This window comes from Epinephelus fuscoguttatus, linkage group LG14 (genome assembly GCF_011397635.1).
Source record: "Epinephelus fuscoguttatus linkage group LG14, E.fuscoguttatus.final_Chr_v1".
Taxonomy (NCBI): Eukaryota; Metazoa; Chordata; class Actinopteri; order Perciformes; family Serranidae; genus Epinephelus; species Epinephelus fuscoguttatus.
In genome coordinates, this window is record NC_064765.1 from 35,746,046 (window position 1) to 35,763,095 (window position 17,050).

General features: G+C 39.4%; 2 protein-coding genes across 2 annotated transcripts in view; one reads left to right on the forward strand and one right to left on the reverse strand.

The window, feature by feature from the left end:
* The first annotated feature begins 1,738 nt into the window (after nt 1-1,738).
* lamtor3 (late endosomal/lysosomal adaptor, MAPK and MTOR activator 3) lies at nt 1,739-6,180 on the forward strand. Its single transcript, XM_049596352.1, has 7 exons — nt 1,739-1,859; nt 2,147-2,196; nt 2,503-2,537; nt 2,661-2,719; nt 4,718-4,851; nt 5,163-5,226; nt 5,785-6,180. The coding sequence occupies exons 2-7, from the start codon at nt 2,188-2,190 to the stop codon at nt 5,856-5,858; spliced, it is 375 nt and encodes a 124-aa protein (XP_049452309.1). The 5' UTR covers nt 1,739-1,859; nt 2,147-2,187; the 3' UTR covers nt 5,859-6,180.
* A 128-nt stretch (nt 6,181-6,308) lies between these two features.
* The window catches only part of dapp1 (dual adaptor of phosphotyrosine and 3-phosphoinositides), a 30,580-nt gene continuing 19,838 nt past the window's right edge, over nt 6,309-17,050 (reverse strand). Inside the window, exons 8-9 of the mRNA XM_049596329.1 lie at nt 13,389-13,476; nt 6,309-10,411 (exon numbers count right to left, since the gene is read on the reverse strand). Of these exons, the coding sequence (XP_049452286.1) occupies nt 10,388-10,411; nt 13,389-13,476 (112 nt within the window). The 3' untranslated portion in view covers nt 6,309-10,387. The remainder of the gene's footprint in view (nt 10,412-13,388; nt 13,477-17,050) is intronic.

Genomic DNA, 17,050 nt, shown 5'->3' on the forward strand with positions numbered 1-17,050 from the left:
TGAAAGGCTGCTGTATATCCTTCTTGTTTTATTATTTACTTAAAATGCAAGCACTGTCAAAGTAATGTACAAATATGATGTATACAGTGTATAAATAGCCCTTATTTGCATTTTTTAGTGGCATGAATATCTGAACAGATTCAACAATAACTTTCTGATTGGAGTAGGATTCATGGCATTTGAATTCCTTTAAGCAGTCGGCATGAAAGTTTTTCTGATCCTTTTTTTTGTAGAATAAAATAAATTGACACATTAGAGTAGCTTTGCTTTGGATCAAATGACTGAATCCATGAAACAGGTTATACTAATATTATGCAGCTATTACCGATATTTTAAGGAATCAAACAGGGGATATATATATATCATAATGTGAAGTCAAATTATCTGTCAGACTGTCAGAAATGTTATTGTTCTCACTGACGCAATTTGGTAAATGCTTCAGCCACTAAACTGATGTTTTTTCCCCCAATACCTTCATGCTGACTTTACATTATTAGTCGAAACTTATGATTAAAAAAAAATACACTGAATGGATCTCTTGCAACACACTTATTTTCATCAGGTTACTAATGTGTAAGTCATACTATACATGAATAGCCTAGTGGAAAATAATGGCAGTAATAGAAGGCGGTGCAGTGACTCAAATTGAATACCAAAATGTATCAATACACCGCATACACCTTTTAGAAGAATAGAAGAAGCACTAAAATCCCATATGAAGAGATGTGTCCAGTGAAGTGATGTATTTTTGTACTAAATTTGAGACACTGGGACATACTACATGGAAGCTGTTAAAAAAGCTGCCATTATTTTCTATTAAATTATCTATGTAAAATAAATAGACTACACAATAGTGAGAAAAATAATGTGCGATGCACGAGACCAATTTAGTTATTTTTTTAAATAGGCTGATAATTTCCACCAAAATTGGTGAGTCAGCATAGAGGTATTGAAAAAAAAAACAAAACAAAAAAATTGGAAAACTGACTAAGAAGAAGACAAATACTTGGGATGGAAAATTAGTATCAATAAATAAATAGGAATAATATATAACAATAAGATAAATCAATTAATACATGATGAAATATATAAATAACACAAAATAAATAAATAAAAGAATCAGTGATAAATAAATGTTAGAATAAATAAATCAATAAGTAGGAATTAATACAGACATAAATAAATAAATACAGAAAGATATACAAATACTACAAAACAGATAAATGAAAGAATCAGTTATAAATAGACAAAGGCATAAATAAATGCATAAAAAATAAATACATTTTGAAAATTAAACAGGCTATATATGGTAAACATTCTACATATATTTCTACACTTTTGTGTAACACACACACTATGTATATATACATAGTAATGGGGTATTTATAACCAATTAATATTCCTGTTTAATGTTAAATTCATTTCAGCATTTGTTTATGTTTTTTTTATTATTCATTTATTTCCGTGTTTTTCCTGTTTGTTTTTTTTTTCTTCTTTTAATAAAATAAAATGTATTAGTTGATTTAAGTCATTTGTCGATTTGTCGTCCTTCACAGTTCTTTGGGGTAGATTTCAATACTGCATTTAGAGGTTCCACCTAACAGCTGATGCTGGGGCAGCTTAACATTCACCGTGTGTCAGCTGAAGGAAACATTCATATTTCCTGGTCGCAGCTGTTGAATCCTGCGGCAGTGTGCAGTGTTTCATCTCACGCGCTGCAGCAGTGTTGCGCAGTACTGACTCTCCTCAACTCTCTCAGAGCCGGAAACAAAACAAGTGTGTCATGTGATTCCTGCTTGTACCTCTAGTCAAGTGGGTAGCTGCTCAATGTAAACTCAATTAAAAAGGATTAAAAGAAGGTATGTCAACCCATTTACTGTTGTAATATGTATTCTGGTTTTATCTGTACAAATTAATGTAGCATGCAGAGGTTAACTTAACGTCAAACACTTGGTAGTTTAACGTTATTTGGTAAAGGAAGTAACTTCACGGTTAGCTAACGTTGGATATCGCTAGTTATCTCGCTAATTAGCTAACATGTTAGCATGCTTTAGTCCACTTTAATTGAGCCTCAGTTTTATTAATAGACAGTGTCAGCTACTTGTCATCGCTGTGGACGTTTAACGGAGCCTGTTTTCTCTCACAGCTGCCGAGCGCTCTGGATAACATCGTAAAACATTGGCCGCCATGGCTGATGTGAGTATTGTCTGTCACTCCTCTTCCACTTAGCTCGGTCAAGAGCCCCTGCCTTTAGCACTGAGGAAAAAATCTCATATATTTTGTGATAGCTTTATTTATACCAAAGCAAACCAGTTGCTTATATGTGGTGTGAACAGCAACATCTTTTTTAACCTTAAGTTTGTTCCACACCAGAGAACACTTTGTAGCTTGACAGCTGTAACTGTGACGTACTGAAGATGGTCGCCTGTGTCTCTGTCAGTAAGGTGGTCAGTGACAGTCATGAGGAACCTTGTCTAACTCATCTAACATTTGTCTTCACAGGATCTGAAGAGATACCTCTACAAACAGATGCAAAGGTGTGTATGATGAATGTTACAGCACAGTGTTAAAGCTACGTTTGTGTCACAGCTGACGGTGAAACAGTCTGAATGTATATGTGTTGAGTCATTTGTTAAAAACTACCATCTGTTCTCTCTCAGTGTTGAAGGTCTTCATGCTATTGTAGTGACAGACAGGGATGGTGTCCCAGTGATCAAAGGTAAGAAAAGAAAAAATACTCTATTTCTTTTATTATGCATTTCCACTACACCCCCAGTTTGTGTTGCAACTTATTTTACCCCTAAGCCCTTAATAGGCATGCTGTCTGCAGCATTGCTGGTTTCATCTGTCTGTTGAAGTGATGGCTTTTTGTCATTCATACATACAGTGTGTCTTTGTTATGTAAATGTTATTGGTTGGCCGTCTCTGACCTTTCATAGGCTCAGTCACTGGTATTTGTTCATTTATAGGGATGCACCATATTGGATTTTTTGCCGTTATCCATCATGCTGATATGTAACAACTTATTTGGCTGATAACCCATACAGATATTGATATATCCACTTTTTCCCTACCCGGTTTTAGTGATCATCAAGTCTCTTCTGTAGTGGAATTAATATCATATTATATATACATACATACTCTTAACATGATGGCCTAGCAGCAGATGGAGACATGAAATAGAATGCTTTTCAATGTATGTATATTCATTCATTGTGTAAAATAAGAAAAAGCATGTTGGCCAATGCTCATAGTTCATTTTAAAGCCACTATCAGCGGATACCATACCATACTGGGTAAACTTCTCTTGTACCTTTGTACTTTGATTGAACAGAGATCTGACTATAGCTATAGTCTGAGATCTCAAGAGTTAGTTTTATTGTATGTTCCTAGTGCACAGACTGAGCTGGGAAAGAAAGCTGTCATGTGCTCTGCTCCTCTCACTTAGAATAACCTTCAAAAAGACTTTAAACTACGTGAATTGGTCTCTCTTTCTGATTTTAAAGCTCTCATAAGAACAAGGATGATTGAAGTGGTTGGTTCTCGTGATTGTGCATAGGTGTTCTAATATTTCTACATGTTACTGTGTTTCTTGTTGATCTCAACAGGACTTTTCTGGTTAAAAACGGGTTAAATGAAATAAAGTAAAAAATGAAGACTCTCTTATAACATAACAGGACCAGACAGAGATGTAACGCGTGTGATATTTGGCACCAGGTTTCCCTGTATATCCCTTACTATATATTCTCCTCAGTATCATTTTTTTGATAGAAATAATACAATTTTGGTTGTCAGTTTTCTGGCCCTCAATCATAGTCAAAAATGACAAGATGGCAGGGAGAGATTCATTTAATTTTTATCCACTCACATGCTGCATGTAAAGCATAACATTTATACTGTTAGCAGTTGCTATAAATAAAAGTTAAATGAAGGTAGACAGATGATGGTCAGATGATTATTTTGGTTTTAAGAGGGTATTTCCTTTTGCCTCACATCATGAGGGCATGTTGTGATTGGAAACACATTTTCACGGACTGATGTGACATGACAAGAATGTCATATAACAAAGTCATGTTATTACAGAGCTCTTAGAAGGCAGCATGCAACATGCATGTGGTCTCTGCCTGTGTGTTTAACCATGTGCTGCTGTAGTCTCTACAGTCACATTCATTGCAGACATGAATCATGTTGGAAGCATCGCAGGAATGGAACATTCAATCTCATCAGATAGCTGTCACATCTTGGAAAGATGAGTAAGGGGCTTGTCCAGACACAAGACTGTCTTGAAAGAGTGCCATAACATCTGCATAATCAAATGCATGTATGAAAGTGGCTCTATATTCCTACTCAGACTAACTGACAGCAGCCTCTTTCTGTCCCAGTCCTCCTTGCTTTGCCCTGCTCTCAGATGGCAGTGTGATTATTCACTAACTGCCTGTTGGCTCTAAAAATAGATTCACTGTAGAATGTTTCAGCTCTTTTTTGTTGTAACAGAGAAGAAACAGCAACAATAAGCGGTTAAGCAGGTTCAAATGACATGAAGTTATACAGTAAAAGTTATGAGAAATCTTAAACCTGCAGCGTATCATTAAGGATCAGTCTCACTGATCTCACTCCTGTCGTATGAAAAAACTGTGGTGTGAGCATAAAGAAGAAAGAGCAGCCATTCATTGTCCACAGAGTTTTTATTGTTAACACTGCCTCTGTGTTTCTGCAGTTGCCAATGACAACGCCCCAGTCCACGCCCTCAGACCTGGCTTCCTATCCACTTTTGCTCTGGCCACAGATCAGGGCAGCAAGCTGGGCCTCTCCAAGAACAAGAGCATCATCTGCTACTACAACACCTACCAGGTAATATCTCATCATCATCACCATTGTTACATGTCGTAGAGATGACCACTTAGGCAATATCACACGAGAGGGAGTGATGTAGTACTGTGTATCAGCACTGGCTGTTTCATATACATCCCTGCATATGACACACAAGAGCTGTTAACAGTCAGACTTCAAATATCTGTTCTAAGGGTGCTGCCAGACACACTGAGCCATCAGTTAGCTGACCTTTAATGTTTGAGTTTTCAGATAAATTTATGTTGATCCCCCTTTCCTTAAGTCTCCCCAATTTTGTTCTAACATATCTTTTGTGTCTCTGTTTTAAACAGATTGTGCAGTTCAATCGGTTACCACTGGTCATCAGTTTCATTGCCAGCAGCAATGCCAACACAGGTAAACTCACTGTACATACAAGCCTTGATAAAATGTAAATGGGTAAGTTGTGTAAAAATTCACCCTGTACAGTTGCGGTAAATGTTGAAATTAGCTAGCTAGCTTACACAGTATTCTGTGATCTGTCAGATTTTGTGTCCTGTGGCAGTGCAACAACCATTTCACCTAAAGGCAACACTAAGTGCATGTGTCTTTCATAGTAGATTCTCTGTGGTTTCACTTATACAAAAGAACCTTACTCTTCAACAAAAAAGTCTATCCCTGTAGTGATTCTTGCCATAATGTTGTCAGACACTTAGAAGCCTGTCAGTGGCAAAAATCTGCACTTTTAGTGGACGTAAATTGAAGGTGGAAGTTATTTTTAAGCGTACATCAGAAAAACACAACAATGATGATTTGGCTGCCCTTTTAGCCTTACCTTTACGACTGAATACTGTGTGTAAATTTAGTCCTCAGGGTGGTGCTAGAGGAAAGTTCATGAATTTGTTGAACATTCTCCACATGTGCCTCTCTCGTTTGCATGGTGAAGTAAGAGCAGTACACTCTGTGTGTCCTCAGGTCTCATCATGAGTCTGGAGAAGGAGTTGGCTCCACTAATAGAGGAACTGAGGCAGGTGGTGGAGGTGACATAAGCTCTGAGAGACAGGAAAACCCTGAGCAGGATCCACAGCAGAATCACCAGACCGGATCACATCCTGCTCTCTGAATCTCTCTCTGTCTCTAACGGTGCATTCAGGTGCTGTGATAACCTGTCTGGGGATTTTTACAGTTCCACGTAATGTTAACGTCTTCATCTGTTTACATCATGATTGAAATTTTCTGTACACTTTTTGTCCTGTTGACTTTGCTTTCTGCCATTTTCTGTAGAATGTGGGTGCTTCCCATCAGCATTTTCACAGCTAAGACAGTTTATATGTCAAATCAATTGTCTGAATAAATGTTTCATTTTAAGCACCCAAAGTGGCTTCCCTGCGTTTTTCATTGTTATGGTTTTAATGTAAATACATAGAGTTCACAGCATAGTCTTATTTAAAGCTCAATTTCTCCATACACTGTCATTTCTCAATAACAACAACAATCCAGTCATCCTTTGTTGGAGGGTTCCCCTCAAAATTTTTTCCATTTGATGACCTTTTGAATATAAAATGTCATTACTTCATAATTGTATCCTATTCGACATTTGTGTGAAATTTTGTCAGAATTTGTGTAAATTCTTGAGATTTGGCCAAAAACATGTTTAGTGGGGTCACAGTGACCTTTGACTACCAAATTCTAGTCAGTTCATTGTTGAGTACAAGAGGGCATTTGAGGCAAATTTGAATAAATTCCCTCAATACTTTCTTGAGGTATCGCATCCATGAGAATGAGACAGATGCAAGATCACAGTGACCTTTGACCAACAACAGTTCATCGTTGAGTCCAAGTAAACGTTTGCGCCAAATTTGAAGAAATTCCCTCGAGGTGTTCTTGGGCTATTGCATTCATGAGAATAGGACAAACGCAAGGTCACAGTGACCTTGACCTCTGATCACAACATCTAATCAGTTCATCCTTTACTCTACCTGGATGTTTGTGCCAAATTTAAAGAATTTCCCTTAACGTGCTCGTGATATTGTGGTTTTCACAAGAATTGGACAGACAGACGTCGTCGACCTGAAAACAAAATGCCTCCAGCCACAGCTATGGCATAAAAATTTGTCAGGATTTTTTTGTTGTTGTTTTTTGGCATTTATTTGTAAGCAGGGTTGTAAAGATAGGTCCCTTGTATAAAAAACTGACGGAGGTACAGAAGATCACGTGTACTGTAGTGAGATGACATCAAAGGTGACAAATTCAGTTAACCCCTGCTGCCACTAGGAGCTGTTAAAGACCTCCCTACACTAGTTTTTAATTGAATTTTTACAGTGAAATGTCAGAGTAGCAATATAGTTGCATGTTGACTTTGTTGCTGCCCCATTAACATTAATTTATTATTGTTTAAGAGGAGTCACTGCAAAATGAACCATTTGATTAGAATGCTTCAGTTGGTAGGTTTGTATTTAAAGTCATTTTCTACACTTGGTTACATTCATCAGTCTTCAGCAAGTTCTCATGCAGTACTCACCACCCAGAGCAGAGGTGACTGGTTCTGTTTTTTGTTAACAAAACCAGACCAAAATCTACAGTGAACACATCCTTACACACATCATGAAATCACACTGCTGCACTGGGTGCAATCTTCCATTAACACATACAATAGTTTATTTTGACTCCAGACCTTTTTCACAGTAGTCATTTTGCCATGTCATGGTAGGAATAATTACAGGTGTATATAATAACATTAACAATAGCTGCATTCAATTTAGGTGAGGCCCTGGTATTGTGCATGCTGGCTCACTGAATAGCTTACTAGGACACTTATTGGAACTAAACCATTGTTAATGTTATCAGTTCCATCCCTGCTTTTCCTAATATGACACGTCAAAATGTCTGCTGTGTAAAAGGTCCATCCTACAAACACTGTCCTGCTGTCCTTAATATATACTGAACAAAAATTAAAACCAAGACTTTTGTTTTTGCTCTCATTTTGTACAGGTTTAAATTTTAGGTGTAAGATTTTAAGCACTCAACAGATACATTCCTCTCAAATTTTGGTAACACATTTGTTTAAATCCATGTTAATGAGCACTTGTCTTTCTCCAAGATAATCCATCACTTCACAGGTGTGGCATATCAAGATGCTGATTAAACAGCATCATTACTACACAGATGTACCTTGGGATGGTCACAATAAAAGGTCACTCTATAATGTGCAGTGTGATCACGCAACACAATGACACAGATGTCACAAGTTTGAAGGGAGTGTACAATTGGCATGCTGACTGCAGGAGTGTCAACCAGAGCTGCTGCCCATGAATTGAATGTTCTTTCCTCTCCCATAAGTTGTCTCCAATGAGGTTTCCTTGAATTTGGCAGTACATCCAACCATCCTCACAACCAAAGACCACATGTAGCCACACCAGCTCAGGACCTCCATATCCTATATCCTCACCTGTAAGATGGTCTGGGAGCAGCCATCCAAAGCCAGCTGATGCACAATTGGTTTGTATCAAAGAATTTGCACTCAAACTGTCTCAGGGAAACTCATACATCCTCCTCATCCTCTGCAGGGTCTTGACCTTGACCTTGACTTGAGTGAGCAACTGTTCACCTTCCATGGCATCTGGCAGTTTGCAGAAATGTTCTTTTCTCAGAAGTATCCCGCTGGACCAGAAAGTGCATATCTGTAGCCCTAGTCATGTGAAAGCCTTGTTCAGAGCGCCTAATTAATGTCTTTAGTCGAGAGTGGCCTTTTATTGTGACCATCCCAAGGCACGCCTGTGTAGTAATTGATGCTGTTTAATCAACATCTTGATATGCCACACCTGTCAGGTGGAAGGGACTATCTTGGGAAAGGAGAAGTGCTCACTAACATGGATTTTAACGCATTTGTGCACAAAATGTGAGAAATCAGTCTTTTGTGTGCATGGAAAAAGTCTTAGATCTTTTTATTTCAACTCGAAAATGAGAGTGAAAACGAAACTGTATATATTTTTGTTCGGTGTAAATAAAGAACAGTGTGTAAAGACAGTGCCCAAACAATGCATTATTTCCTCCTGTTTGAGTAACGCTCTCTAAACAATAAAAGTGGTTAACTGTTGCTGTGAACTATAAATCAGTAAGCTGTTTCCTCAGCAGCAGGAACCAGTGGACAGACTAACATATTCTGTGTGTCTCAAATAGCATACTTCTGTACTAAACACTTAATAATTTGAGTGCACAAGTGCGCTAAGTGTGTTCACGCTGCATAGTGTGGGAAAATGCAGTATACTACTGGTGCATTCACAACGTTCCAAAAGTTGAGTATGGAATGATGGAAACTTCTCATCCTCAACACACATCTTTGTGACATAGCAGAACTTCTCATCTTTTGACATGGTGTCTTGGAAAAACAAGTAGCCTAAGCTGGCTACAGTGAACATCGCTGCGTTATACAGATGTAAGCTATACATGTTTTTTACACTAAGTGCAATACTGTTGTCAAACAGAGGTGGGTCAGTAATGTTTGTTGGATTTGTAATGATTTGCTACTGCGAACAAAAATTCGAGTACTAACATTAGTCTGCTAGATAATGTTGGCATTCACTAGCTAGCTAGCTAGCTAGCTAACATACGGGAACTGCCCATTGGTTCGACATCCCATTGTTCCGACCATATTAAACTCATTGTTCCGAAGTCCCGTTGTTCCGAAATCATCATGATGCCCTGTGGTTAAGGTCTGGTTAGGTTTAGGCACAAAAACCACTTGGTTAGGGTCAGGAAAAGATCATGGTGTGGGTTAAAATGAAAAAGAAAGTGACAAACACATAAGCCGTGAGCCTGCTCCACCTCAAGCTGGTCGTGGTGCACCATACGCCCGCCGTGAGCCGTTCAGCACTGCGGACAGTCGGACTAATGGGATGTCGAACCAATGGGCTGTCGAACCAATGACATGGACCCTAACATACTCCTAACTACAGCGGCACTTTTTAATTAGCACTGATGTCGTGGCATAAGTTTGGTAATAAGTGTGCAGAGATAGCTCCCATATGTTGGCGATAATACTCCACCGTCTGTTTGCTACTCGCCCTTTAAAAAGAAGATGAAGAAGAAGAAGAGGCGGTAAAAAAGAAAAAAAAATCTGTTGTCTCTTTTGGTCACTGCAAAACAGCAGTGTGCAATGTTGAAATTAGGGCACCGCGCAAGAGGTTCCTCATGTACATAGTGTACTACATTGAAGTATACTAATAGAGGTATGCGTTTTGAGACACACTCATTGTTGGTTTTAGACTTATAGAATAATGCCGGCAATGTCCTAAATTGATGTTAGTAGTAACAAACATCGTCTGGGAAAAGCAGCAACTATTAACAGGAAACTTATGAGAAACAAAGCATCTTTGGACGATTAAAAAGCAAAGTGGTGTCACTTCCATGTTGTTAGTCTTCAGTCAGTGCACTGAGGGAAATGTGTCCCAGTTTTAGTCATGCTCGAGTTTACTCTTCACTTTTAAATCGTGCTGTTCATCATTGTTCATCCAGCTGCGATGACGTCTTCCATGTACGTGGGACTTCTTTCCATCTCTGGAGTCTCCACCGGCAGCAGTCATCGACCTTTGCTGATCTGTGACTGAAAACAGAGAGTCAGTCACTGCTGGCAGAAAAATGCACAATGCCACTGAATAAAATCAACTGAACCTTTAAATACTGTCTGGTTGCTAGTTTTAAGTAAAGTCAACATAAAATTGCTGCTGCCACTTTCAGAACATTTGAGTTACTTAAAACCAAGTTTTGGTGTACATTTTGACTTCTGGGGTTAACTTTCTTCCAGACTAGGTTGAGTATAGAGGCATTTCTCTACTTGATAGTTGAATCTCCTGCTCCAGCTTTCTGTTTTACTGTATTTTAACTTTTGATATTAGTAGATTATTCTGGTGTTGGTCTGGGGTTTGTACAGGCCAGTTTTATTTACACTGAGGTTTATTTTGAACTAATTCGGAAACCATTGTAGGGTTTAAAAAAAAATAAAATAAAAAAACTGGAGTTAACACCCGCAGTTGTATGCCTCCGCACATCAGTCAAGTTTCTCTTACAGTTTACCCTGACAGCACAGAAGCTCTATACAATCAGCACAGTTTCCAGGTGACACCCAAGATTAGTGTCACCAATTCAGTATCTGACCAAAATTTCCTCTTCTGTTCCTGAGATATGACACTGAACAATGGACAGAAAAGTGTTATATGCAGAACACTATGATGTCACAGTGAAGTTGACCTTCAACTTTTTGGATATAAAATGTCATCACTTCATTATTTTAACCTATTAGACATGTGGGTGAAGTTTAGTCATAACTGGTTTATGAATTTTTGAGTTATGGCCGAAAACATTTCGTGAGGTCACAGTGACCTTGACCTTTGACCTTCAACCGCAAAATTCTAATCATCTACTTCAGCCTAAGTGGATGTTTGTGTCAAATTTAAAGAATTTCTCTTAAGGTGTTATTGAGATAACATGTTCACAAGAATGAGACAGATACAAGGTCACCGTGACCTTGACCCTTGACCACTGAAATCCAATCAGTTCATTGTCGAGTCCAAGTGAATGTTTGTGCCAAATCTGAAGAAAGTCCCTTGAGGCATTCTTCTAATATTGTGTTCACAAGAATGGGACAGTTAGACGGACAGTGCGAAAACATAATGCCTCTGTCCATGGCTATCGCTGGCACAGAGGCATAAAAAACTTTCCCTTATTCTTTCTAAATGTGGCACTTGAAGTAGATCAGCACATTTGCTGAAGTTGATGTACTTGTAGGGTTCTTGCACCTTTTGGGGTCGTACCCACATGGTTGAATGTACTTATCGGGGCAGCTGTGGCTCAGAAGGAGAGCGGGTTGTCTACTATTGAGCGGTTTGATCTCCGGCTCTGTATCAAAGTATTCTTGGACAAAATATTCAACCCCATGGCTGGTCACTAGTGTGTGGTTGTATATGAATGTTTATCTGAACAGCAGGTGGCACTTGTGTAAAGAGTGCTTTGAGTGGTCAGAAGACGAGGAGAAGACAGCACCATTTACCATTTATTGTAAGTCGCTTTGGATAAAAGTGTCAGCTACATAAATGTAGTTCAAGATGTCAGGTTCTTCTTTGACTTTGAGTTGAAGAATTGTCCCACTGAGTTTTCCCTACACCCATCAAATTAGTTTGTTCAAAACATTTTCAATACAGTTCCCAGCCTGCATATTTGGCTAGCTCTTCAGAAACACTTCTTCTTCTGGTCTCGTGTTACATGATGGATGGCTGTCTTTCAATGCATACTACAATGCTTGCTCAAAAAGTGCCTGCTCAGAGTCGGCCAGCTGCTTCGCCTCCAGTATTGCAGCTTGCAGCTTTCTTGAGATCTGCTCATTCAAACAACTTTCACTCTCAACGCTGCACTTCCTTGGGTCCTAAGCAATACACCTGCCATGACATAGTTGCATCCCTTGGCAATGCCAGAGTTCACGCGTCATTTTGGTGCAAAAGCTCACACACATTTTATGGCCTCGGTAAAGACCGTGCTGTAGGCTTCATCATGGCTGTTAATTTCAAGAGGGCCATTGCTTCCATATATTTCCACTTTTTTTTCATGCTGGCCGGCTGTCCACTTTTGCCCTGTCCCTCTCTCTTGTTACAGATGTATGTGTCCCGCAGGTTACGCAACATTCTCTTTCTTAGACTCCTTCTTAGTCAAACAACCCTCTAAAGGCTTTTGATGCAAAAAAACAAAAACAAAACAGACAGATGAAAGGTGACAGATGAAAGTTTTGGAGTCAGTGTGTAAATGTGATTCATACAACATGAAGTTATTTATGTTTTTTTTTTTTTTTTAAATTTTGTTTTAACCTGCAACAATTTTGGACAGAAAATATGGACTTTGGAGTAGCATACCATTTTTCCCAGCACTAGGTCTGACTGCCTTCTGTCTACATGACTGAGTACCTGTTGATTAAACTAAATGGACTGAGCTCATTAAAGTTATTTTTCTCCCGATAGCAAGCAATTTAAGTATAAGCAAATAGTTCAGCACAAGTTTAGATCAAGATGTGGCTTTTAGAAATCAACTAACTGGTGCACAAACATTTTCTGTAATTTAACATCTTTACACAGATTTAACAGTACAGCAATGTGTTTTTTTCAAACAGTGGTGGCATTTATCAGAAATAAGGAAGTGACTAAATATGACACAAGCTGTATAACATATTACTCACTTTCAGTGAATTTGTATTGATCACAGCAAAACTCCTCTCTGGGACACCGAGAGGTTACTGAGAAATGAAGTGTTCTAACTATCAATTTTCCCTGAACGTGTCTTTACTTTTTCTACTGAACCTCATTTGGGGAATTTCTTTGTTTCCCTGGATGATTTTCAACGGTCCCCATCAACGTCAGGACCTTGTCATATGTCTAAAAATGCACAGCACATGGTCAATACTTCTTTAAGTGTTTTTTCTCCTTAGCTACACTATGATATGAAGGGAAGAGTGGAGGCCCTCCAGCAATTTGACTTACTGGTAAAATATCCCACTTCCTGTCGGCAGTGTGTAAAACATGCAGTCTGATCAAACTCACCAGTTTCCACCTCAGAATCTTGATCCACTCATCTGCTTCCACACCCGTCTTTGCACACAGATAAAATGTCCTCTCAGGAAACACCAGACTGTGGACACATAGAGATAAAGAGAGCACTCAAGGAAAAGGAAGAGAGAGTTGTATATTACAGTATATTATCTTGTTGTTTTTTTTTACATGTGAAAGTAGTGTCTGCAAACTAAAAGCAGACACAGGGCTTATTTCATCTCATCTCTTGGTGCCCTTAATCTGTCACTTCTCAGAAAACTTGGCAGAGTTTTGTTTCATAGTCAGGGTGTGGTTGTGGTTTAGCTAAGCTTTGTTTCTGAAATTAAATTGACAGGCTTACTATTTTTCAAGCCTGTCTTGCAACAATAGTCCATGCAGTACAACAGGTTTTGCATGCTGTAAGCATTCCTCTTATTCATCCTGGCCATTAAAGGAACACCTCTCCCCCCAAATGACCACTTCTATATCAGTTCATCACCCAGTGTTATGTTGAATTTGGGAAGGCAATTTTGTTTTTCTTGTATGACTCCATAGTGAACGAAGAATCCAAAAACTGATTTAATTCTTGATCAGTTAAAGTAAATGGGGGCCACATTTATCAAAAGCAAAACTACATCAAAACTGTATGAAAACATCTGTTTACATGTCATTACTGGCCAGCATAACATTTTAAGTTTGTTTATCTGGAAACTAAGTCTGTTAAAACAATGGGGAGGTGTGTGATTGTGTTCATGTGGCTTGACTCCTGGCTACATTAGCCATTAGCTTGGAGGAAACAGTCTCTATAAAAGTGTATCGCTGAGAAGAAATTATTTGAATCACTCAAGGATCGGGCTTACATCATTCACCGAGTGATTCCTTCACTGAGTGATTTGTCACGCGGTAGGCAGTCCCCCCCTGCACCCTGGCTGCCTAGCGAGTGATTCATCGTTCGCACGGTCTGAATCGGCAGTTCCACTCAATAGATTCACTCAATAGATTCGTTCTTTTTAACGATTCGTTTGCGAATGACACAACACTACTTACGAGTAATGCTCCTGTTTATGCATAAACGCATCTGCTTGGGAAGTACTGACCATACGACTGGATAGGTGAGACTTGGATTACAATGCATGAGTTGTGTGACAGTTGTAAACAGATTTTGGATTCCCGTTCACTGTGGAGACATGCAAGAGAACAAAGTTTTTATTACAAATTTAACAGGCTTAGTATTTGATATAAATAATCGTTTGAGGGAGTATTCCTTTAAGAGATCCTGTTCAGCTGTACTCTGCAATTAATGACACTGCCCCAGTCCCAAATGGATCCCTTACAGACTCGTTGACTCAAGCCCTAAGCCCTTACAGACCTAGGACCAATTCCATTTCTTCCCCTTAGCCCTTGTCTTGGCTCTTCCCCTTCCCCTCCGTCAGGTTAGCTCTTAACTTGATGGAGAATTGGCACACCACTTCACCTCACGTGAACACGCAAAACCAAGGGGAAGGGCCAAGACAAGGGCTAAGGGGAAGAAATGGAATTGTTCCTAGGTCTGTAAGGGCTTAGGGCTTGAGTCAACGAGTCTATAAGGGATCCATTTGGGACTGGGGGAGTGTCTTCTGTGCTTAAATCACCTGCTGTGAAACAATATGACCCACATCCATTTATATTGCCTAATCATTCTTCTGAGGTCATTTTGGTTAAAGTAACACAAAAGCAGTGTAACAAGTAACTTATTAATCTACACAGAGAGTAATATTGTAAAGTAACACATTACTTTTAAATGAAGGTAACTGGCAATATGTACCATATTACATTTCAAGAGTAACTTGCCCAACACTGGTCGAAAACTACACTGTAACTGATGATACTGTATATTCTGTAGTGAGTTTAATAATGGGTAGATATTGGGTTTTTATAGTTTTTTACCCATTAAAATACAACTGAATATCTCCATAATGACAAAACACAACTACACTAGACAAACCATGCTTTCATTGTTTCCTTCTCTTCTTCAGTTGTATTTAAGGCATTAAATATTACCCATGAGCCTCAGCAGCCATTATATTGACAAAAAGTAAATCAGGGCCATAAAATCTGGGTTTCAGCAGAACATATTCAGAACACTTTGCTGCTGTGCTTATTAATGGATTCACAACACTTAATCCAGTCTCCACCCTTCATTCATCCACCTGACACTGACTACAAGAGGAATGAACAAAGCTCATACTCCACAAACCTGTTTACCAGCACTTCCTGTTTGGATTAATATCTAACTGCAGCATTGAGCAAGGCAAGGCGGTCAGTGGTTGTAACCTCTGTAAAGCCACTGCCGCCTTTCAGTTCATGTGCACTTCTTCTTCCCTCCCCCGTTTCCTTCTGTTATTGAACGGCTCAGACTTCCCCATTTTCAAACTAAACAAATGTCACATTTTGCTGCCATGGGGAAGTACAGCTGGCTGCGGCCTCTGACTGCAGAGCTGTGACTTATCTGACATACTGTAGATGTGGTTTGCTTTTTCTTCATATGGTTGGTGTCAGATTTTGCACACATTTGTCTATTGATGTTTGCATCGATATTACATCTTTACACTCACCGACCACTTTATTAGGTACACCTGTTCATCTGCTTGTTAATGCAAATAGCTAATCAGCCAATCACTTGGCAGCCACTCAATGCATTTAGGCATGTAGACATGGTCAGGACGACCTGCTGAAGTTCAAACTGAGCATAGGAATGGCAAAGAAAGGTGATTTGAGTGACTTTGAATGTGGCATGGTTGTTGGTGCCAGACAGGCTGGTCTAAGTATTTCAGAAACTGTTGATCTACTGGGATTTGGATGGTCCAAACAAGAGCAAATATCCAGTGAGCAGCAGTTCTTTGGGTAAAAATGCCATGTTGATGCCAGAGGTCAGAGGAGAATGGCCAGACTGGTTCAAGATGATAGAAAGGCAACACTATCTCAAATAACCACTCGTGACAACCAGGGTATGCAGAAGACCATCTCTGAATGAACAACACATCGAACCTTGAAGCAGATGGGCTTCAGCAGCAGAAGACCACACTGGGTGCCACTCCTGCCAGCTAAGAACAGGAAACTGACAAGGTCCAACATTGTCTGATCTGATGAGTCTGTGACATTCAGATGGTAGGGTCAGAATTGGCATAAACAACACGAAAGCATGGATCCATCCTGCCTCGTATCAACGGTTCAGGCTGGTGGTGGTGGTGTAATGGTGTAGGGGAATGTGGGCCCCTTAGTAGCAACTGAGCATTGTTTAAACACCACAGCCTACCTGAGTATTGTTGCTGACCATGTAAGTCCCTTTACAACCACAGTGTGTCCATCTTCTGATGGCTACTTCCAACAGAGTAATGTGACATGTCACAACGCTCAAATCATTTCAAACTGGTTTCTTGAACATGACAATGAGTTCACTGTACTCCAATGGCCTCCACAGTCAACAGATCTCAGTTCAATAGAGCACCTTTGGGATGTGGTGGAACTGAAGATTCGCATCATGGATGTGCAGCCGACAAATCTGAAGCAACTGCATGATGCTACACGTATCATGTCAATATGGACCAAATTCTCTGAGGAATGACTCCAGCACCTTGCTGAATCTACGCCACAAAGAATAATGGCAGCTCTGAAGGCATAAGGGGGTACTAGCA

Excerpts from the sequence above, each read along its gene's own strand:
- lamtor3 (XM_049596352.1), top strand. Across the intron at positions 4,852-5,162 it reads GCTACTACAACACCTACCAG|ATTGTGCAGTTCAATCGGTT; the intron begins GTAATATCTCAT and ends TGTTTTAAACAG. Across the intron at positions 5,227-5,784 it reads CAGCAGCAATGCCAACACAG|GTCTCATCATGAGTCTGGAG; the intron begins GTAAACTCACTG and ends GTGTGTCCTCAG.